The following is a 23,701-nucleotide window of genomic DNA, read 5'->3' as shown; positions in this document are numbered from 1 at the left end:
TGATTTGTTGCTTCTTAATATTTTTGTGGAAACCATGATACATTTTTTTCAGGATTCTCTGATGAATAGAGAGTTCAAATGAACAGCATTTATTTTAAATAGAATTTTTTGTAACACTATAAATGTCTTCAAAATCTTATTTCAGACAGGCACTCCACAACTTTTGTTATACTCATAAGTGTACAATTCATTATTTTTGAAAAGCTTTAAAAATACAAAAATTAAAATACATATGACAACATACATGAATTGAATATTCCAGACTCACGGATACATAAAATAAGTCATTGAACCCTAACAATATAAGCACATCATTTAATTTCATACACAATTCTACTGAACTCCTCACCCTAAACCATTTTTGTTGGTTTAAAAGGTTTGTGGTGGTAGCTTCATTAATTAATAGCATTGATTAAAGTGCTTAATCTGAAGTAATATATATCTTTTCTGTTGTACATTCAACACACAATACTTTACGTAAACTTAAAAGATAAGTGAAATACAGTGTCTCATTGGACCTTATGACACACATACATGCACACACACTCACACCGGCTGTGGTTAGTTCATTCAGTATGACCTTTGACCCCAGTACTGGTCATTGATCTCATTCATTACCACGTCAGAACCTGAGACGGGCTCTTCTGCTGCAGTTATTATCCTGTCATCCATCGGGTTGCCTGCGATTACAGACAAAAAGCTCAAATGTTGCACTTCTTTCACAAAAAACCTATTCAATCTAATCTGGCTAATGTATAAATATTAATTATTCATATAGCTCCAAATTAAGATTTACTATTAAACTATTAACGTTTAAACATATTAAAGATAGTTGACACAGTTAATAGTAGGTTCTTTTAAATAATTCAAATCAAGCTGAAAACTAAAACAGGAAGTGGAAGAGGGCTGTGCTTCCATTTAAAGATCAGATACTGTAGCATCACCTGCTGTTTCAAATAGGAATTTTAGGTAATAAATGTATGCAGAAGCATTATTAACATGGCCTGTCCAGCAGGTAATACTCACCGATGCCCCTTTGCGTTTCAGCCAATCTGTCATGGTTCAGGAAAGATAAGCTAGAATTGTTCGAATTTGATGAATGGAATGAAGACGTCTTTTCCTTGGAGGCTTTGTTTATCTTCTGAGTTGCTGTGCGACTCCATTCTGTTGCGTAAAAGAGAGAAGGGCGGCAATTAGAGCAATACGCCACATAAAAGCAAGTCAGACACGTGCATGAACTTACAAAGGCCTCGTACCTGAGTTTTCTGACAGTCTCAGTCTGCCACAACACAGGTATGTCCTCCATTGTCGTCTGACGTTCTCTTTCATTGCACAATGGAACACAAAGATGAAGAATCCTGCGAAGGGACGGGTACATTCTAGTGTCAACATGCCATCAGAATGCTAAAAATAAACCCTGACATGTGTCACCTGATCATATGTTGGATTCCACAAAGGAACTGTGGGTGGTGTTATCTGAAACTAATTAAAGTAGCACCTGAAGACAACAACCCTGACAAATGGACAGTGTTAAAATGAGTACTGTTCAATAATTTGGATTGATTGATTGATTGATTGATTGATTGATTGACAAAAACTGTCATCAATTACTCACCCATCTTCGAAACACAAATGAAGATATTTTAATGAAATCTGAGAGATTTATGTTTCTCCATTGACAGTCCATGCAAATACCACTTTGTCGCTTCAAAAAGTCCATTAAGATATCGTAAAACGAATCCATATGAATCAAGCGGTTTAAGAACTTTTTGAAGCGTAAAAGTGGTAGTTACGTGGACTGTCAATGGAGGGTCAGAAATCTCTCAGATTTCATTAAAAAGATCTTCATTTGTGTTTTGAAGATAAACGTAAGTCTTATGGGTTTGGAACGACATGAGGGTGAGTTTTCATTTTTGGGTAAACTAACCCTTTAAGCACCAAATCAGCATATTAGAATAATTTCTGAAGGATCACATGAAAAATATAATCTGTAAAATATAGAATTTATATTACATGTATATTTTTTATGTCCAATATAAATGTTTGATATAAAGAGAAATATTTTCAATTAAATGAAAATGTATTTGTATTGTGATTTCACAAAAAATTTAGTTCCACAGTGGGTTTACAGTTATCTTTGAGATTCCTAAAGAACGTAATTTGTAAATTCTTTTTTTTTTTTTTTCTCAAATTTTCAAATTTGTCCCTCAAAAAACTCTTGCGGTCCCCTGAGGGTCCCCAGACCCCAGTTTAAAAGCCACTGGCTGAAAAGTCATTTCAGAAGTGGAGAAAGTTAATATATTTTGATACAAGATACAATTTTGAAAATGCACTTCTTAATTTTCTTTGTAATAACTTGATGAATAGTGCACAATAACACCAGAGGTATTTATTAAGACATTAAATTGAGTCTTCCAAAACAGTAGAGCATCTGTGCAAATTGGGACTAACCTTGTAAAGTGTTAAAAATGGCAAACAGGTACATGAAGGCCAGGTTAACAGGACCCCAGGCGAAGAAAGCGAAGCCCCAGGTGAGGCCCAGAAGCATGGTGAGTCCAGCTACACTGCGCACCTCGTGCCAGCCGCTGCGATTCTGCGCGTTGTGAGGGTTCTGTTTCTTAATGCGGCACAGCTGGATCATCACCACAATAAACATGGCGAAGTTCAGCAGGAAGACGAGACAAAAGTACGCCACCACGGCAACATAGAAAGCAATGTCGTTTTTTATCCAGCAACTGTAGGAAAAAACAAATTGTACAATATCTGTGAGAGAAAACTGTAAGGTTTCCTTAGTCTGGAAGAGGGTGGTTCAATTTAACACTAAAATAATAAATGTAATTTATACAGAATATATATATATATATATATATATATATATATATATATTATATCAAGTTAGTGCTGAAAAATATAGGAATTGTTACTCACAAATCATTTGTTCCTCCATCTGCATACCTCCCATATGTCACAAGGCCATAGTTGTCTTTGTTAATGGCTATGACGATTATGACTACGATGAGAGGAATGCCTTTAAAGAAAAAATAATTATGAGGTCATATGCCCTCAGACAGACAAAACAATTTGAACAAAGCAGTCTTCAAAACTTGTGCAGATAACATGAAAGTAACAGATCAGTCACGTACCCCAACCAGCAAATCCGATCTTCACCATAAAGCGGGAGATGTAGGTGTTGAACACCTTCACGATGGCCAGGTACATGTGGACGGCCTCCAGTGCCATCCAGGTAAAAGACGCCAGAAGGAAGTAGTGCAGGAAAAAAGCAGTGGAGATGCAAAGACCCACGGCATCTGGGTACAGAGCTAACCAAGCGTCCAATAGGAACACCAGGTTGAGCAGCAGCAAGGCCAAACACAGCTGAATAAGGATCTTAGACGGGATGTCTTTGCGCAGTTTACTGCAGAGAGATTTTTAAAAAAAGTTAATGTTTATACATACACTACCATTCAAAAGTTTGGAGTCAAAATGAATAATTCAGTAAGGATGCATTAAATTGATCAAAATTGACAGTAAAGACATGTATTTTGATATAAATGTATCTTGAGCAGCAAATCGGCATTTGGTCTTATGTAAAAATATAAAATCAGGGCTTGACATTAACGTTTTGCTCACCAGCCACTATGGCTTGTGGTTTTCCAAAGTTACTAGCCACTTAGCATTTTCATTGGCCACAATTTTGACATCAATACCATGGGGAAAAACTGCCATATAGATATTTTTAATATTATCTCATAATTTGGCAGTGGGTATATTAGGCTGCTGTCACTTTAAGACTGACGCACGGACCCATTATACTGTTAGCGTTTTCTTTCTCAACTGTTTACGTTCCCTTAAAACATAACTAAATGTGTCACCAGCCTTTTTAACAACATTTTGTGTGTATTTGACTGTTTAAGTGCAATAAGCAGCAAAAAAGAACTCAATTTAGTACTGAGAGGCTGCTTTATGTGCCGCACTTTGGGTGTGAGCACAAAATCTGCGTGAATGAGTAAAATTATGCGCAGTACGTGCAATCCCACTCCAAAATTCAAGCCCTGTAACACCAACAATATTCATCCGGAGCAAATGAAACGAGTGAGCGAGGGGAGGCTAGTTTGTGAGTCAACTCGCTGTCGGAGAGATGAGAGAGCGAGATCGTGCATCTTTTCTGTGGAAAATGAGTATTGGAAGTGTTTCAGATATTTCAGTATAGATATGTATCGAAAAATCTATATTTTTGACATTACATTGCACTTAGTTTATTATTTCAGATGACTTTTTAAAACACTACAATTCTAAAATGTAAATATATTATATACTGTATAAAATTCACCCTGACAAAGTGGCTAGCACGAGTGACGGCATTACACGCCACTGCTGAAATCCACCCGCATTTGGCAGGTTGGCGGGTGTTAATGTCAAGCCCTGTATGAAAGACATTAAAGTAAATACATAAAGGTAAAGGAGAAGTTAAATGGTAAATCTTCATTGGTCAAAAGTATCCTTACCCAAAGGCCAGATAAGTGAGAAGGGTGATAGACAGGAAAATAGCCGAAATGCCACAGCCGATGTATGTAATGTATGTCAGGATGTTGAGATGCTCTTCAGGGATGGGAGTCCTAGAAATGTCCTGTCAGGGAAGATTTAACCAAACACAATTATGGCATCCCAAAGAATCTAAACATCATGTTAAACAAGGATATGTCAAGTGATGTCAGTGCTATAACTCACTAGCAGAATACCAAAGCTGGTAAGGTGATTGCAAGCGCACTGCGTTTCTTCAGCAGAAGAGTTAAGCACACGGCACCCAGCAGCATTCCAGCCGCCCGAGCCACCTGCAAACAGGTAACCAACGTTTAAAACACACAAATTCAAACCAACAAATTAAAAAAATGAGACTTGGAGTATATTCTGTAAAGAAGAGAACATTAAAACACAACTTTTACCATTAAAGCTAAAGTCCCAGAATACACAGGAAGCTACATAGTTAGCCTGTGGAGGAAGAAAAAGAGAATAAGACAAGAAAACAACATTGTATTGAAGTACAAATCTGTTATTAGCTGTGTCCCAATTCAGAGGCTGCATCCTTCGAAGGACACCGAATTCAAAAACCACACCTTCAAAGTCTGAGAAGGTCGGACTGAGCGTTGTCAAATGGGACGGTCTAGCCTACAGAGGACTGTTCTTGCCGCCTAGCAACTGTGACAGCTGCCTTTGATGAGCGACAGTAACATTTGTACTGGACTTCTTTTTCTTTAGTTATATTCAGCTTGTCCGAAAACAAAAAAGGGTTCACTACCTGTCTAAATATGTTCAGCATGTTCCATTTACGTACAAGATAAAGAGCATAAACTTTTTATCAAATCGCATATCAATATTTGAACAGATTTAAAGTGTTTTTTTTTAAACATTTGTATTGTTACATTTTCGAGAAAGTTGAAAACCAACAATACTTATATTTAAAAGTGTAATCCAGCATTTATATATATATAATCTGGTGCAATGAATCTTGGGATAGGCTAGGCTGCGAAGGAAGGATCCACTCGTTCTATCCTTCACAGCCCAGGAAAAGAAGGATGCATTTTCTAAAGCAGCCTTCGAAGGATTGGGATGCAGCTATTGTGTTTGTTAAATTATCATTTCATTAATTCTGAGTGATATTAATGTTATTTATTTTTACCGGAATGGGTTCTGTGTTTCGCAGGGTTATCAGCACTTCCTTCTGTAGACCTGAGATGCTCAGGTTAGCCACACTGCTACCCAAAATCCCGCTGTTTAGTTTACGGCTTCCTAGTGATTTGTCCTGTATTTGGGAGAAATACAAAAAAAGAGTTCAGATACTGATCAGATATTGATTCAGTTGAATTAAACTAAAGCTTCCTATGTAGCATAATAACTACAGCAATACAAGCGTATCTTGTTCTGCGATGTGCTAGCGAGATAATGTCTAGACAGTATCATATCAGTTCACACTACACCATTCAGCTATTTCAAATATGAGACAGTTATTTTAACAGAAAGCAAACTAATTTGAAACAAAAGCATTGCTCTGTAGCAGAAGGAGCGCCCAGACCTGGAAGAAGGTGCTCTTCTGGAAGAAGTTGAACTGGACTCTGGATGCGAGCTGCTGCTGTTCATCCGTGAGGTTCTGCGTGAGGGACGCTGGGAGGGTGACTGAACCCAGAGGAGTGGACCCAACCCTAACCGCAATGTCTCTGGACAGGGCTTCAGTCTTACCGGGGTTACTTCGAATCTGTAATGCCAAACACAGCATAACCAAATCAGGTACTTTGGACTCATAAAAATCCAAAACATTTTACTCGTTAACATTTATCATCACTTCATTTGTGTAGTGTAGTAAATATTATAGAAAGTGATACAAAAGTGATCAATGGCAAAAGTGCCTGCTTATAATATTAGCAGATAACCTAGTAAAGGCTACTCCGAGTTCCTCAAAAATAATTAAATTCAATTAAATTAAATTCAATTACATTTTTTTTATTTAATTAAAAGTTTTTTAAATTTAATTTAAAATATAAATAGTAAAGCAATTTTCAAAAACTACAAGAGTTATACAAATAAAAGAAACCCATAAGAAGTTAAAATAGAAATATATATATATATATATATATATATATATATATATATATATATATATATATACTTTATTAATAATAATAATAATATTTTTTTTTTCAAGCAAATCAAACCAGAATTGGTATATTGTCTGTATCTGTATTGGTATTTGTTATCTGTATCTGTATTTTTTTATTTTTATCACAGTCTGTAAGATGAATTGAAATGAATGATGGAGATGTTACCTGCAGGTTAGATGATTCCACTAAGGAGAAGGACGTCTCCTGAAAGTTGGCCCCATCAACTTTCTTCACTGCCAGAGCCAGTGATTGTGAAAGTACTGACTGACTCGTCTCTGATACAACCAGTTTAAGACCCACTGTGTCCACAACCTTAATGGCCCTAGTAACCAGAGGCAAATAGCTTTAGTGTCAGTCAGACTATGTTTATTACTGTATTCTATGTACAGCTAAAGAAAAAGTGAATAGTTTAGGTAAATGTACTTTCTAGGTTGACATTATAAGACTTTATATAAGGCATCTCACCTGTTTGAGAAAGGAGTGATTACAGCTACAGGAACATCAAGGAGGTTGTTGACAATATTGACGGAAGTGTTTGCCACAGCCAGGCTGACATTGGGCCCAGATAAAAGTGACTCTAGCTGTGATAAAAGCTTGTCCACCTGAGTAGCATTTAAAGATGAAGCATTTGCACTCAACTTCAACAGTTCATCAGCATCTAATGTCCCTGATGTGGTCGAGGACACTATACCATGAGGAAAGGGAGAGAAAGAAATAAAAATTCAGCCGATTTATGACAGCAACAAGGTAAATATCTTGAAACCTCTGTTTTGCCATTACTGTAATGCGAGAAAAACATTTTATTTGCTTATTTGTCATATAAAACAATATGTTATAATTATATATATATATATATATATATATACACATACACTACCAGTCAAAAGTTTGGAATCTGTAAGATTTTTAATGTTTTTAAAAGAAGTTTCGTCTGCTCACCAAGACTGCATTTATTCAATACAGTTTAATAAAATACAGTAAAAACAGTAATATTGTGAAATATTATTACAATTTAAAATAATTGTTTTCTGTTTGAATATATTTTATAAAGTAATTTGGTAAAAGTTTGGGGTCAGTAAGAATTTTTATTTTTATTTTTTTGAAAAGAAATTAAAGAAATTAATACTTTTATTCAGCAAGGATGCAATAAATCGATCAAAAGTGACAGTAAAGACATTTATAATGTTACAAAAGATTATATTTCAAATAAATGCTGTTCTTTTGAACTTTCTATTCATCAAAAAAAAATATTGTACACAAATATTTTGTACAATTGTACACAATAAATGTTTCTTGAGCAGCAGATCAGCATATCAGAATGATTTCTGAAGGATCATGTGACACTGAAGACTGGAGTAATGATGCTGAAAATTCAGCTTTGATCACAGGAATAAATTACTTTATAAAATATATTCAAACAGAAAACAGTTATTTTAAATTGTAATAATATTTCACAATATTACTGTTTTTACTGTATTTTTAATTAAATAAATGCAGCCTTGGTGAGCAGACGAAACTTCTTTTAAAAACATTAAAAAAATCTTACTGATTACAAACTTTTGACTGGTAGTGTGTATATATATATATATATATATAAAAAAAATATGCATCAAATTTGGCTCATGCCATTACAATGTCACAATTTTTTTTTAAACTTAGTGTTCTAAAAACAGACTTTTGCATGAATGAATGAATGAATGAATGAATTCATATCCTACTGTGTTTAATTACCTGAGGTTGTTACATTAGCAGGTAAAGTTGTTACATTCACAGAAGTCGACACCAGTATGGCTGTAGAGTTGATGGTTATGTTTGAGAGTGAGGTACTTGTAAAAGATGGAAGAGTTGTGGTGATGTTTTGGACTGGGGTTGTAGATAAATTACAACTGTCATTTAGGGGAATGACTGTATTGCCCACTGAGCTGTACAATGAATAATAAATAAAAAGCATTGTTAAAAACATTAATTGTGTGTTTTATTAATTTTATATTATTCACATTGTACACATGCACAGATATATATGTGTGTGTGTGTGTGTGTGTGTGTGTGAAGGATGTGTATTACTTGTATATTACTATATTATATGTATAAAACAAATAGCAAATATACATACACCGACGTATATGACACATTTAATGCAAAGACAAGCATTGAGGTCGCTCTACTAACCAGTATTCATTAAAGTTTTCTCGGTTTGACTCCATACAGAAGACTTCAGAACTGAAATTTGTACTCAAAGATGGCTGCCATATGAGAGTTTGTCGTAAAGGATCCGAAGAAGTATTATAGCAGATTGCTGAAAATCAATATAACCATATCATCAGATATATTCAGATATACATTAGATATCTACAGATATTAACAGAAGACACTTACCCACTCTGCTCACAACTCCGTCAAAGATCACAGAGTCATTTTGTGGTTTTAAGATGGCCTCTAGAGCTGTGCGAATATCACACACGTCCATGGCTGTGTCTAGTTTAACTATAACTTTACAAATGCGCCTCCTGGAGAAGAAGGAGTAGTACATTAACCACCCAGCAACTTTAAAACAAACTTTATCAAAACATTATGCTGCAATGAGACTCAACATACTCTATCACGTCGTATTCACAAATCATTCGTGAGTCCTACAGAAATCAAAATTGTGAAGAGTTAGGAAATCTGAACCATTCTAATACTGAAAAACATCTTACTTTCATTACTGATATAAAGATATCTTACCTGAATGTGACTTATGAAAGTTTGTGAAATGTTACAAACAGATCTATAATGGAGAAGAGAAAGAGGAGTGTTGAAGTACTATATTCAGTAGATATTTTCATAGATCCTGTAATGCAAATGGTAGAGTATTGTACTAAGGTCATGGGTTTGATTTTCAGGGAACGCACACACAATGGTAAAATGAATGCATACCATAAATTCCTTTGATTACATTATATGGTAAATAAATTTACATTTTTATTTGATAGGAAAAAGATACAGTAAGATTTGTCTAACTTACGACATGTTTTGGCATGCTGGGTATTTCAAAAAATCAAGAATCTGTTGACAAATAAAAAAAATATGGATCAATGGTACTATGACAAATCATTATGTAACTCATCATGGACTGAATATTAATTCAAATTCAGACATCTGAATTCAACACTAGAAGTGTTACTTACTTGGCTTGTAATGTTGGACGTTACACCAATCAAAGAAATGTTAGTGTAATAGTAATAATCTAAAATAGAGGAAGAAGTATAAGTATAAGTAACATTTGACCTTATGATTTACCCTTCAAATGCATTTATATTTGAAGCAATTATTTTGTTACTACAGACTCTTGTCTTACCTGAGCTATTGCAGTGTGAAGAACAATAACATGTTGGTGTTGCTTTAGGGAAAAACAAAAGAAAACATAATAAATCAACACACCATGCAATAAAATGTAAGGATGCTAAAGTACACAGAAGGTGTATAAAAGAGGATAAAGAAAGCCTTACGTGGGCTAGTAGGACAGACCTCCGGAGCATCAATATTAAGTGGAAAAATCACATTTGTACTGTTTCCACTATGAAAATAAATACAATAAAATGAGACAGGATATAAAGAACACTAAGTATGTAAAAAATTATAGGTTGTATCCTACTCAAATAGGAATAATTTGAGCATGATACCATCCTTTTCCAGTTTGATTCTAAACTTACCATGTGATGTTCTGTGGTTGTTCTGCACTACATATAACACCATGATCGAATGATTGATTGCATTTGTCATATTGTCCAGCTGAGATCTGTGTAATGTCATCTGCACACACACCTGCCCAAAAACACATCCGTCTCACTCAAACATTCATATCTTTTAGATTATGTAATATTAAATTAGTACAATTTATTTGTATTTTAATACAAAATAGAATGACAGCAAAAAACCTTATTACTAAGCACTTTTTCATTTGTATACTGAAACAATCATACTACATCTGGTGGAAATTGCAGTTTGTCTCAACATTTTAATCGAGATTTAACTCTGAGATCTTGTCATATTTTATTACCTTTTTTTTTTTAAACTATAGTGAATAAACTGTAATAATGAATGAAATTGTTAAGGTGTCTGAATAAACTTTGGTTTGACTAAAAAAATAATATATATATATATATATTTATGAAACGGTTAGTTCCTGTCCTTGATTCTGATTGGTTAACAGCTGTGTTTTATTCACGATAAAACAGGCTATGACCGTTTCACCCAACGGTTCTGTGTATCACTACACAACACCCTTAGCAACCACTCTTAGCAACGTAAACTGAAGCTTACTGTATTATGTAGAAGAGTATTGTGAGAAAGAGATCGAGTGAGCGAGTTTATTACCTGCATTCAGATTTAGCATTTTCCTTTAGGTCAGTCCTATGTTCATAATGATGTCTGATGTATTATCTTGTCCTTTTAACAGTTAAGGGGTTTTCCCGTGACTGACAGCGCTAGTCAAAGCATTTGTCAATTGCGTCTTGTTCCGTGTTCACAACAATTCAGCTTTTCTCAATGTAAAAGTCTCTTCGCTACTGACTGACGCACTCAATAAGACAGTCTTTGCCGCCGTCTAATGGCGTAATAATGTAACTTCTGTTGCTGTTCACGGTCAGGGACTGTTTTTTCCAGTGGAAGGAAGGCTTTTAATGAAAGTTTACTTCATGAAATTTGCATTGATACATATTTTTGGCTTTAATATTTGTATTGTGTGGTAACCGTTTTATAAAATATATATATCTATGTAAGCAATAAGGTACTCGAGGCTAGTGCTGTATCGTGAATAAGTCACGACTGAAGGGGTTAACAATGCCCTTCAGTCGTGACTTATATATAGAGAGAGAGAGAGATGTAATAATATTATAATATAATATAATAAATAAATAATATAATAAAACATGAATTAGGAGGATTTTACTAACCCACTCTTTCTATTTGTCCCACCACACTGACCCTGATGCTCGAGTTCATCTCCATCACAGTATTTATAATGCAGCAAATATTAAGATGAGCTGTCAGCTTCAGAAGAATATAGCATTGTGCATTCCTGTCAGAAAACACAAGGATGATGTTAAGCTTATAGCTTATATAACAATCATTTAATCTATTGCTTGAATATGTTTGATATGCAGGAGAGAATCATGTGATACTGACTTTGTAATATTTTTTTGATCGCACGTGAGCTCCATGGCCTAACAGAGGAAAATAAAGGAAATGTTGTGTGTGCTTATTATATGAAATCTGATAAAATACCAAGGTAACTTATTCTGCACTTACTTCAAACAGGCTGAGTTTTTCTGTTACTGAACTGCAGAACAGACAGAAGGAGAATTTGTTATACAACCTGTCAAAGCACAGTAAACCCTGCTGACAGTGGATTCACCCTCTCTGTCCTTGTGTGAATCAAGGTCAGGGAAATAATGGCAACAGAAAGCTCTTTAAACATCACCCGTTAAATGAAGGAATTAACTTTGTGACTGCCAGTAATGCATGATGATAAAAAACATAGTTAAAGAAAGTAAAGAAATTACATAAGCATTCGGTTTTAAAGTACTAATATATCCTTAAGTGAGAACATTTAAGTGTATTTATTCTTGAAGTCACTACAGTGTACTGTACCTTTCAGAAATACTACCACGAATAGACCTTGTAACGGGAGTTGCACATGCATCTAGTTCGCGTCTGAATAGCTCCTCAAGCTGAAAAACACATTGCAGATGTTAAATACCATTTTTCAAAGAATGACAGAAAACTGTAAAGCATTTACATAATTTACTATAGACACTGTAATTGTTTTATATGTCATTCAACTGTCTGTTTTTTAAAATAAAATAAAATAGCTGAGTCAGTATCATTCCTGAACTCACCTGTGTTGTGACATTTTGTTCACTTTGGGGTGTTCCCATTACCTCTACAGATGTAGTCATCCAGTAAAATACTAATAAAGACCAAAAGAGTCAGTTATGCATTGTATTCCTTCCATTTGACAGAAAAATTAGCCATTATGTTTGTTGAAATTGTAATATTTACCATTTGTACAGCTTTGACAATGTGTGGGTGCTGTATCTAGACAAGAATAACGTAATATTAGATAAAGGGGGGTCAAATAAGATAGAAAGTGCAAACTGTGGTTTGATACACACAGAGATAGATCTTTACATTGTATGTCTTACCGTTCGTGGTAAATGTTTGGTTAATGGTTGTCAGCAGTGGTGTTGTATCAGTTGTATTGGCAGAGGATGATGGTTCGGGCTGAAGATGATATTGGTAATGAGTCTATTAAGGTGGTGCCTGACAGTAGGATGTAAATGGAGCTTTTGTGCTAATAATGGTCTATTTCTAGTACTTACTGTTGCTGTAAATGTGGAGTTTGTGGTTGTTGTGTTTTCAGTGGATGTGGAGTTTGTGGTTGTTTCAGAAAAAGTTGTGTTTACAGTGGAAGCGGAGATTGTAGTCGTTTCAAAAAAAGTTGTGTTTTCAGTGGATGTGGAGTTTGTGGTTGTTTCAGAAAAAGTTGTGTTTACAGTGGAAGCGGAGATTGTAGTCGTTTCAAAAAAAGTTGTGTTTTCAGTGGATGTGGAGTTTGTGGTTGTTTCAGAAAATGTTGTGTTTTCAGTGGATGCGGAGATTGTAGTCGTTTCAGAAAAAGTTGTGTTTCCAATGGATGTGTATGGTGTAGTTTCCGTGGTTTGATTATCAGTGCTGTGTAATTCTGTCGTAAGTGTCATTGCTGGGATTGTTGTGCTCATGTTAGAAGATGTGGCTGTGGTATCCGTCATTGTTTTTGTTGTATTTAGCACGGTAAAAGGGCTTGTTGTTAATGGCACTGTCGATGAGTTACTGGGACTTTCAGTTATAGGTGAATGTGCACTGGTAATGTTATCTGTGGCTCCTCCAGTAACTGTTGTCAAATTTGTGGCTGAAGATAATGCATATGCTGAGATGGCAGGATAGTCAGTTGTTGTGTTAGGTGTGATCGATGTTACTGTAGGAAAAAAAATACAGAAAAGATTAAATTACATCAAATGTGTATCGTTACAACACACAGCATATAATTTAACTTTGAATTTATGCCATTTATTTCTTTACATAAAAAAGATAGACGGACGGATGGATAGACAGACAGACAGATAGATAGACACACAGATAGAAAAGAAAGAAAGAAAGAAAGAAAGAAAGAAAGAAAAAGTCTGTCTCTATCTCTTCCTTTTCGTCTGCCCATTTAGCTGATTCATAAGTATACGTTGAAATTGGCTTTTGTTTTGTGCCAGACTAAAACATGTCCAGCAGGTTGAATGAGCTGTATTTGTATGGTTGGTTCAGTTAAACTATTGTGTTTAATAGTGATCACAGCCCATATTTTAAGTGATTCAGATACACTCCCATTACAGGAACAGAGAGCAATATTTCTGAGATGTTCCTCTTCATACTAGGAAAGACATGCAGACTGCAAATTCAAACTGCTGCTTATACAGTTTTTACAGCCTAAATACATTGACTATGGGAAATATGTTAATATACAGTGGGGTAAAAAAAAAAAAACCTGGAAATAAAACGGCGCGAGGCCGGTGACGCGAGTGATAACGAGCATCAGCTGCGAGTCGCACCGGAGCTCCTCCGTAAGAGATTCGAGGCCGGTGCGACTCGCAGCTGATGCTCGTTATCACTCCCGTCACCGGCCTTGCGCCGTTCCCTCACGGCTCTCGCCCGCCCTGCTCATCACAAAAATGTTAGAATTTAAAAACAAATCTGCAACCAAAAAAATTTAGAGCTGTCAAATCGATTAATCGCGATTAATCGCATCTAACATAAAAGTTTTTAAATATGGAATATGTGTGGGTATACATACATAGTTCTGTCATGAAACTCTAGATGGCGCAGGCTGATGGTTCTTAACGCAAACTGATGGTAATTACAGCGTTAACTACTGGCACAAGCTGATTGGTCCATGTCACTTCTGTAGCCAATGAGCTTGTTGCTCACACATTTAAATGGCTGGTTACATTCACTATAGCAATTTGTAGCGCGCTTCAAAGTTCGTCTAAAACCCTTCACCTTCCCCAGCTCCACCTGTATAGATCTGCTGTGGGTTATTGATATATGCTATTTGTGCAGCAGCACTATGTCTTACTCGCAGAAGCATATCGGCTTATGTATTGGCAGTGTTGGCAGCGTAACGCGATTAATCAAATCTAAATTTAAAAGTTTGTAAATATATTTGTGTGTGTGCATGTATGTATGTAGCACTAATTATGATGTAAAATGAATAAGAAATATTTACGATTCTGTACTATTTCTAGATCACTAATCGGATAACCAGATTTGTGACAGTGATCATGTGAATAAACTTTGTCAGATTTCTTCCACTGAGACACAATATCATGCAGGATCACATGATCATATCTGATCATAACTGATATTAATCATACTGATAATAAATGTCTATACAATTACATAAATGCAACAAGTTTCACTACCAGTCTTTTGGACTCCATATGTCCAGGTGCAGAAAGCAGGATATGAAGACCTCTGGATCTCCATTAGAAGTTACACAAGCCATTGTTTAATGTTACCACATTGTGCAAACAGACGTTTTACTTTCATCATCTACCTTTGTTCTATAAACTTGCATGTGGGGCAGTATTGTGGCACAATAGGTAAGCAAACAGGAGGACAATCCCTGACATTAAGTGGAGCTGTATAATAATTACAGCTGTGTCTTATACAGTCATGAGACTTTACCTGGATGGCACACCAGGAGCAGAACCAGGAAGAAAACATAATCCAGACGACTCCAAAAGTCCAAAGTCCAGCTACTTAATCGTGTGATTGCCATCCCTCTGAAACATACAGAAAGAAACCTCACTTGGCATCAGATGCAAAGAAATTACATAAAAGTAATGAGTAATAACATTTCCAAAATGAAGCTGTAGAGATTGTCACACCCGACTGACGTTACACAACACATCCATTTTATTTCATAAATCCTTAAGGCTAAACCAACAGAATTTTAACAAACATTTGCTTAACCTTTTCTTAGTTTGTCAGGAGCTTTCAATGTTAAATCAATAGTGGGTGTGCAATTAAATACAACTGACCAGATCTAATGTACAGTAAAAGGAAAGTGACTGTTATCAGTGATGAGGAAATATTTAATGAATATTGATGAATAGCTAAATTAGTAACAAAGCTTTTTTCTTCTTTTTTGGCGCAGTGTTTAAAATCTCACTCTGAAAAGTGCAAAATAATGCTAAATATATTTTTTAAATTCATAATTTGAATGTATATCATTCTTAAAGGGAAGAAAAAATATTACATGTCTTTATATTTTTAAATTTGTATTACAGTATGCTCACCAACACTGCATTTATTTGACCAGAAATCCAGTAAAACAGTAATATTGTGAAATATTATTACTATTTAAAATAACTGGTTTGTATTTTAATATCATCATTTTTAATATCATTTTAAAATATAATTTATTCCTGTGATGTTAAAGCTGAATTTTCAGCATCATTACTCCAGTCTTCAGTGTCACATGATCCTTCAGAAATCATTCTATGCTGATTTGCTGCTCAAGAAACAATTCTTATTATTATCAATATTGAAAGCAGTTATGCTGCTTAATAGTTTTATGAAAACCGTGATACATTTTTCTAGGAATATAAAAGAACAGCTTTTATTTGAAACAGAAATATTTTGTAACATTATAAACGTTTTTGCTGTCACTTTTGATCAATTTTATTTGTTCTTGCTGAATAAAAGTATTAATTTCTTTAGTAGAAAGTAGTGTATATTGAATATAATATATAAGCTATTCTATATTTGACAATATTTTGATTACTAGATAAAGTACCAGCAGTTCTACTAGTCTATCATTACATAACTTACCATGGAAATTAATGTTATGCTGTTGTCTTTTAATATGGAATCTTTTGATTATGAAACTACTTATGAAACTAATACTAACAAAGATATACAATTTACAACAATAATAAACAATTTATTTATAACAAACTATTTAATTATAATTTATAACAAAATCACAAATTTACTACTGACACCTGTAATTAACAATAAAAAATATTAAATAAACTCGTGTAAATAACATGCAACAGTTTATAAAACTACCAAACCAACAGATTTGGTACAGTCCGAAGCTCTTTTTTCAGCACATGGCAGCATTTTATTCATAAAATGAACACAAAATATTTGATTTATTCATTCACAATTAAAATAAATTAATTTTAAACCACATACCTTGAGGATAGTTGTGTAGACATCCTCCTGTGCTTCACATCATGATCCGCACAGACGCACCAAACCATGGATATTCTTCTCTCACGCAGAAATGTTTCTCTGTTAACAACCGCAGCCTGCTTTCCCACAGAATATCTGGAACCAGCCTGCTAAAAAGTGTCCTTCCAAACTTCAGAAAAATCTAAAACAGACAAAAGTTTCTCAGTAACTTAAAAAATGGCCAGGTTTCTCTGTCTTGTGAAGTGTATCAATGATCACTGAGTTATGTGCACCACCCACTTTAACCCAAAACTTCAACACACACCCAGCCTTCAAAGCACAAGTAGAGCACTTCCCCTCTAGCAAAGCTACATATTAACTGTGTGTTTTTTTTTTTTAAATCAATTAATTGTCATAATAATCAAAATTCTTTTAGTATATATCCATTCATTTAATGTATATTTAAAGCATAATGACTTAAATTTGGAATCAACTGGCTTGTTCATGAACCCTGGGGTTGATTATTTTAAAAGACATAATGCTTTTTCAGAATGTTTTTTGAGAAACAGGCAACATATTAAAATACAATTGTTTTTTGTTTTTTTATCTTTTTGTGGTTACTGTGGTTTCATTTACCTCTGGTATATCAGTTCCATGGACTAACAGGTAAGGCTGCTTTAACAGGCACAGCTTTTATTTCAATGGAATGTATAATAACCTCTTTGGGTTTTACGTCAGTATAAGTTGTTCCACCCATTCTTGCATCACAGCTGTGGGTTTGCACCTGCCCTCACCTTTCCCACGCTTTGTTTTCGTCTGTTTACCTGTTAATTTGTCTCCATGAGAGCAAGATTTAATCTGTGAGGGTTTAAACCCATTTTATATCTATTTCTTTTGTAACCATCTTTCAGTAATCTCTCTCTACTGTTATTCTCCTCTTCCTGTCATCTTCAACTCCTCATTTGACCCACTGGGGAGGGTACATTCCCTTCTCGCTTATTACACTGATAAAATTTGTGACGAAATGGAACATTAGGCAATGCCACACAATATTAAATTTAAGTAGCAGGAAGCCCATATTAGAGAAGCAATAGGATATTAAAGGTCTAATTGATTTCAGGAAGCATTAGTCAACACATTAATTTGTTCCCAACTCAGCAGATTGAGTGATTCATTTACATAAATTTTATTCAATATACAAATAACATTTCTAATCTTTGTAAAAAATAAACAATGGAATTTTAATTATTGTTGATTCATAATTTGAGCTAATTTGAGCTCATACACAACACACACAGAAGCACAAATGTGATAGTGTTCATACAGCCCAATGAAAGTTTGCATTCTGTATTATACCCTTGCATAATTGTATCTGCATTTTGTATATATCTTTTTTTAATACCTTTTCGAAATTTCACTCACAGTTATTATACTGTTTCTGTTCTAATCGAAGTAATATGTGCATGACAACCATACGAGGCTGAAAAAATAATAGTTGGCACAAGACTGCGCAAAGGCTGCGCATTTTGATCACCTTGATTAACCTTTCCTCTAGCGCGGAAGTTGCGGTTCGAGTGTTGTTGGGAACTGAAATCCGAAAACACTGTGTGTAAATAATTATTCTTTAAGAGTGTATTGTAAATTATGCACATTCTCCATCATTGAAAATGCGTAACACTTTGAAAAACTGGAAGCAGACGTTTGCAGGTTTTGCACCGGATTTAGAGTTAACGTGTGGGATAGTGTTTGTGACCGTGCTGTCATGTGTTTTTAGTGTCATACCATATTACTTAGATATCTCGGAGCAATTTTTCAGTCTGGAGTCCAGTGCTGTCATCAGCGGCCATGGTAAGAGTTGTTTATAATTTATAATTTCCAAATGACCCCCTCAATAACATTATTGTTGTGTTATATGTATGCCGTATTAGTTTAACTTATTACATTTTGTAGACTGATGTAGTCTCTGTTGTGAGAATTTTACTGAAAACCCATGTCTATAATAAATATGTTAATCACATTATGTTTGGCAGGACGTACCTTAAACACCTCAAAATTAGAGTTATGTGGTTTTTCGTCCATGTTTGGGGACAAGTATATGCTAGTGTACTTCTAAATGTTGACAAAATTCACTTTTAGTACATTTAAAATGTAGTCTGTCTTCAGAAACTGACCAAAAATATTGCTGACAGATTTTTGTCCAATAAAAAGTGACAGAATGAGAATGTCCTGCCCACTAATACCACTCATAACCGACTAGTATCAAGTAGCATGTTCTATGACTTAAACTTATTATTGGCTATTTAAACAAAGGAAGACCGGTCCTTCGATATGTCCCGCCCCCTGTCACGAATGTTATCCAATCAGAAAGCTGTATTGGGTCTCCGGCAGCCTCGATCAATGGCGTGAGCTAGGGGGTGGAACTAGCTGAACGATGAGGGAGTATTTGAGAAACCTGTTTGGAAACTTACTGTGAGCCACAAGGTTGTTAATTGATGGTATATGCTTTTGTTGAATCTGTCAGCCTGCATTATTTAAAATAATCACGTTTAACAGTAGAATTCTTGGTCAAAAATTACATGGCCAATGATTCTGCAAAGAAATCTTTCAACAACAAACAAATCCCGCCAAAAGATGTCTTTCCCATGAAGCACCGCAAATGACATAACTTAATCCAGTCAGTCTCCCTACGCTCTCAGACTACATAAATAATTGTGTATATATATATATACAAGAATATTTTGAAATAAACGTAAAATATACCGTTTCTATATACATAATCAACATTTTTAAATTTATATTTTTTATATTTGTCCGTTGTTTATACTTCAATAACGTCATTCGCAATGCTTCTTTCCCTCACTAAATCTGTTAAGTAACGTTACAAAGTCTTGTAACTGCCATTTTGTCAGTTTTTTTGCTTCAAATCAGAGTTTTTAATGTTGTGATTCACTTTGTAGCTGGCTGGTTTGGTTCATGGCTCATAACTCTTTAAAAAAGACTTTTTTTAAATCTTTCCGATATATACTTCCTGAAAAAGTGGACGGCCACTGTTCTATAAAGCAGGGGTTCTCTGGTGTTCGATGTTCACTTCCTGCAGAGTTTACATCCAACCTTGATCAAACTCACCTGCCTATAACTTTCCAGTAATCCCGAAAACTTTGATTAGCTTGTTTAGGTGTGTTTGATTAGGGTTGGAGCAAATCTCTGCAGGAAAGAGGTCCTCGAGGGCCAAAGTTGAGAACCCCTGGTATAAAGGTTCACAAACTATGTTTCTATGTAACTATGTAAATCCATTTACCACATTAGCACCATATATAAAAATAAATATACCATAAATATCATATTTGTTCATTTTTCTCCCCTCTCTTCACAGTCTACAAAGTCTTCACCTATTTCCTCTACCACAAGAATATGATTAATTTTTTCCTGAGTGCCATCCTGATGGTGTTTCCCTGCAGTGGGCTGGAGAAAGGAATTGGTACCATCAGATTCCTGTACCGGTCCCTGCTGCTGTCGTCCATCAGTGGACTCCTGTATGTGCTGCTGGAGTCACTGCTGTTCTCCCCATCCAGTAGGAGCTCAGTAAATGGGTTCATCCCATTATCTCTCTCTGTCCTGGGAATGATAACCATCAGTTCTGCCATGCAGAGGGCGTATATTATGGGCGTCAGTGTGCCTACGCCATCTCTACCTTGGATTATTCTAATAATAATAACCCTGTTCTTTCCAAACACTGCCTTCCTTTGTAACGTCCTGGCTATCATCACTGGAATTTTATGTATCCTTAATCCTAAATGCATATAATACTTAAGACTTTTTGTTTTTGTTTTTTTTCCTTTCTACAGACTTGGATTTTAAAGCTGACAATCCTATGATGTAGTTAAATCAGTGTAGAGTTGTGGATTTCTAGTCTATTCCTTAACTTAGTACTTTCAGATGGAAAGGAATGGTTTTCAGTGTTAGAGATGTCAGAATCTAGAGCGTCCGTCTTGGAGAAGAAGTTCCCTTTTCGCTTGCTAAAGCTGATACCTGGTGTCCAGTTCATCCCTGCATCGGCCGAAGAACGCAAAAAGTCACTTGACTTCACGTGAGTGATCAATAAATCTTAAAGGGTTAGTTCACCCAAAAATGAAAATTCTGTCATTAATTACTCACCCTCATGTCGTTCCAAACCCATAAGACCTGAAAGGTAGTAAAGACGTCGTTAAAACAGTCCATGTGACTACAGTGGTTCAACCTTAATGTTATGAAGCGATGAGAATATAACAACTTTATTCAACAATTTCTTCTATTCCGTGTCAGTCTCCTACGCTGTTCACATTGTAAACACAGTGCAGTGCTTCCGGGTTCTACGTCAGAACGCCGGCTCAGTATTGGCCAGCTCCTGCGTCAGCATCACACACATGCGTCATAGTGCTCACGTGAACAGTGTCGGAGACTGTCACGGAAAAGAAGAAGTTGTTGAATAAAGTCGTTATTTTGGGGGGGGGGGTTTGCACACAAAAAAGTATTCTTGTCGCTTCACAACATTAAGGTTGAACCACTGTAGTCACATGGACTATTTTAACAATTTCTTTACTACCTTTCTGGGCCTTGAAAGTGGGAATAATGTTTCAGTCTATCGGAGGTCAGAAAGCTCTCGAATTTTTCTTAAATTCAGTTTTAGCAAATTTGATGTCATTAAAAAGTCTTAAATATCTTAAAAATCATAACAAACGTCTTAATGATAATTTTAAAAGGTCTTAAATTTGCCAGTCGCAATACAGCCTAATGTGATAATTAAACTTAAATTAAACACTAACACATAAATGTGAGATTTAATAAATGTGGCATTGTTGCACATTCTACAGGCTTATGGTCTCAGAGCAGTTCACAGTCAACTAATTTATTCTAAACAATTGCATGTTGTTGATGAATTATGACATTGTTTACTTCATATTTCAATATGTTGTAGATGGTTGTAAGTGAAAATGTAAGAGATATTTTATCTTCCTCTTTTTTTGGAACAACCAACTGAAAGTAGTGAAGCGGTATATTTCAGGCATTAAAATTAAAAATCCCATATTATGCATAAAATGTATTTATTTATTTATTGGTATTTTTTTAGTATTATATCCTTGTTAAATGTGCCACAGCTTGTTTAATTAAGTAAAATAATCTGAGATACATTATTTTGAGATTGTATTTACAGAATATTAATTTTATTTGTGCAGGTTTTAAGAAAAGGTCTTAAAGGGATAGTTCATGCAAAAAAAAATAAAAAATCAGTGTCATCATTTACTCACCCTCAAGTTGTTCCAAAATGTTTGAATTTCTTTGTTCTGCTGAACACAAATGAAAATATTTGGAAGAATGTCAGTAACAAAACAGATCTCGCCCCCCATTTTCTACCATAGTAGGAAAAATAAATACTATGGAAGTGTTAGTCGGTGTGACCTTTTATAGGACACCTTTTAACCCTAGGATTATTCAGGTAGGGTAAGGGCAGTCAATTCTAGCCTAAACCATAAAGTACTCACCCACCGGCTGGTTGAAGTCCTTCAGGAATGATCCAATCTTCCTGCTGTAGGCGTATCAGTCTGTGTATCTCTTGCTTACTAAGATGGATGTCCTTCCTTTATCACCTACTCTGTCGTCGTCTTTTAGCACTCTTCTTCACCGAAGTCTTCATCTGGCTCACCTCTGCTTGAGGTTGCAACATGCTTTCTTCATCCTTATTGTTACCCTTTGTTGTTGGTTACAATCATCAAACTCAAAAACCTAACTTTCACAACTGTTTCTTAGTCATCTTATCTTATAACAAACAAAGGAAGTATTGCATTTACTTAATTTCATAATCATTCAAGTGTTCAAGCAAATATGGCCTTAACTTAAAAGCAAGCAAATAACAACATTGAAACAGATAAATAGTACTATCAATATTAATTTCCAAAACAGTAGTCAATGGGGGGTGAGATCAGTTTGGTTACTGACATTCTTCCAAATATCTTGTGTTCAGCAAAAGAAAGAAATTTATACAGGTTTGGAACTACTTGAGTAAATGATGACAGAATATTCATTTTTGGGTGAACTATCCCTTTAAAAAGTCTGCTTATTTATAATATTTGTAATTCCAGAGACGCTCCTCCAGGGTCATACCCAGTCCAGGCTTACGCCCCAGTAAATGCCGCCAGTGGTCAAGCTACAGCTACATACGACGGTTGGCCTGTCTCGCTGTACCCTCAACAACAATACACATTCCCTTCACCTCACACTGGAGTCGGCACTGGTCACAATCACGGACATAGTCACGGTCACGGTCATAGTCATGGACATCACCATGGGCACAGCCATCGCCCCGCCAGCCCATGGATGCCAATGTCCCCATACGCTCAGCATCAGTTCAGGCCTCCGTTTAACATGACAGGGCAGCCGTTCAGTGAACCTCAGCCAGGAGTGCCGTTCACACCTCAGATCTCGCAGTCTGGAGTGCCTGGCTTTCCAACAACACCTCCTGGAGCTTCTGTGTCATTCCCATCCTAGGGTTTTGATGCCTTATCCGTTTTCTTTCTTAGATACCTCATGTCTTGTTCCCAGAATTCAAACAACTCCAGATGTACATTTTTAATACATAAGTGAAGTTTAACTTGTTTTATACAGTTGCCGTTTTGATACAGAACATTTATATCTTTTTGTATCTTAAAGAATGAAATGAGTAAAACCTTTTTTTATTATATATATATAAATGTTTTGCATAAATTCTTTGTGTATTTTTTATATTGCAGTAATTTTTTTTATGCATGTCCAGACAAACAAAT

At 35.3% G+C, this 23,701-nt stretch overlaps 2 protein-coding genes across 5 annotated transcripts; one reads left to right on the top strand and one right to left on the bottom strand.

The window, feature by feature from the left end:
- Positions 1–73: 73 nt before the first annotated feature.
- Positions 74–23,014, bottom strand: LOC127521913 (adhesion G-protein coupled receptor G2). Of its 4 annotated transcripts, none has more exons than XM_051911387.1 (35): positions 22,424–23,014; positions 22,190–22,228; positions 16,926–17,106; positions 15,408–15,505; positions 13,016–13,650; positions 12,839–12,917; positions 12,696–12,731; positions 12,533–12,603; positions 12,285–12,364; positions 11,943–11,973; positions 11,820–11,857; positions 11,588–11,712; positions 10,346–10,457; positions 10,142–10,209; positions 9,991–10,032; positions 9,821–9,879; positions 9,658–9,698; positions 9,378–9,420; positions 9,249–9,283; positions 9,030–9,160; positions 8,823–8,949; positions 8,385–8,575; positions 7,119–7,338; positions 6,819–6,975; positions 6,071–6,250; positions 5,678–5,800; positions 4,944–4,989; positions 4,729–4,832; positions 4,506–4,627; positions 3,144–3,415; positions 2,929–3,028; positions 2,452–2,735; positions 1,257–1,358; positions 1,027–1,164; positions 74–680 (listed from the first exon to the last, which is right to left on the bottom strand). In XM_051911387.1, exons 3-35 carry the CDS (start codon positions 16,991–16,993, stop codon positions 571–573), a joined length of 4,068 nt encoding a protein of 1,355 aa, XP_051767347.1. In that variant the 5' UTR covers positions 16,994–17,106; positions 22,190–22,228; positions 22,424–23,014; the 3' UTR covers positions 74–570. The 4 variants fall into 4 exon arrangements, with proteins under 4 accessions (XP_051767347.1, XP_051767348.1, XP_051767349.1 ...); XM_051911388.1 differs by having other exon boundaries at positions 22,190–22,225; XM_051911389.1 differs by having other exon boundaries at positions 22,428–23,014.
- Positions 18,420–23,662, top strand: rhbdd2 (rhomboid domain containing 2). The gene is made up of 4 exons (XM_051911396.1): positions 18,420–18,752; positions 20,278–20,682; positions 20,841–20,991; positions 23,021–23,662. The coding sequence occupies exons 1-4, from the start codon at positions 18,572–18,574 to the stop codon at positions 23,424–23,426; spliced, it is 1,143 nt and encodes a 380-aa protein (XP_051767356.1). The 5' UTR covers positions 18,420–18,571; the 3' UTR covers positions 23,427–23,662.
- Positions 23,663–23,701: the final 39 nt, after the last annotated feature.

This window comes from Ctenopharyngodon idella, chromosome 10 (assembly GCF_019924925.1).
Source record: "Ctenopharyngodon idella isolate HZGC_01 chromosome 10, HZGC01, whole genome shotgun sequence".
In the NCBI taxonomy this organism is placed as follows: Eukaryota; Metazoa; Chordata; class Actinopteri; order Cypriniformes; family Xenocyprididae; genus Ctenopharyngodon; species Ctenopharyngodon idella.
Note: the sequence above shows the minus strand (reverse complement) of the source record. Positions and strands in the feature narration are given on the sequence as shown.

Excerpts from the sequence above, each read along its gene's own strand:
- LOC127521913 (XM_051911387.1), bottom strand. The coding sequence starts at position 16,993 with ATGGTTTGGTGCGTCTGTGCGGATCATGATGTGAAGCACAGGAGGATG. Across the intron at positions 11,858-11,942 it reads AAAAACTCAGCCTGTTTGAA|GCCATGGAGCTCACGTGCGA; the intron begins GTAAGTGCAGAA and ends TTCCTCTGTTAG. Across the intron at positions 7,339-8,384 it reads TGCTAATGTAACAACCTCAG|TGTCCTCGACCACATCAGGG; the intron begins GTAATTAAACAC and ends CTCATGGTATAG.
- rhbdd2 (XM_051911396.1), top strand. The coding sequence starts at position 18,572 with ATGCGTAACACTTTGAAAAACTGGAAGCAGACGTTTGCAGGTTTTGCA. Across the intron at positions 18,753-20,277 it reads TGCTGTCATCAGCGGCCATG|TCTACAAAGTCTTCACCTAT; the intron begins GTAAGAGTTGTT and ends CTCTCTTCACAG. Across the intron at positions 20,992-23,020 it reads AAAAAGTCACTTGACTTCAC|AGACGCTCCTCCAGGGTCAT; the intron begins GTGAGTGATCAA and ends TTGTAATTCCAG.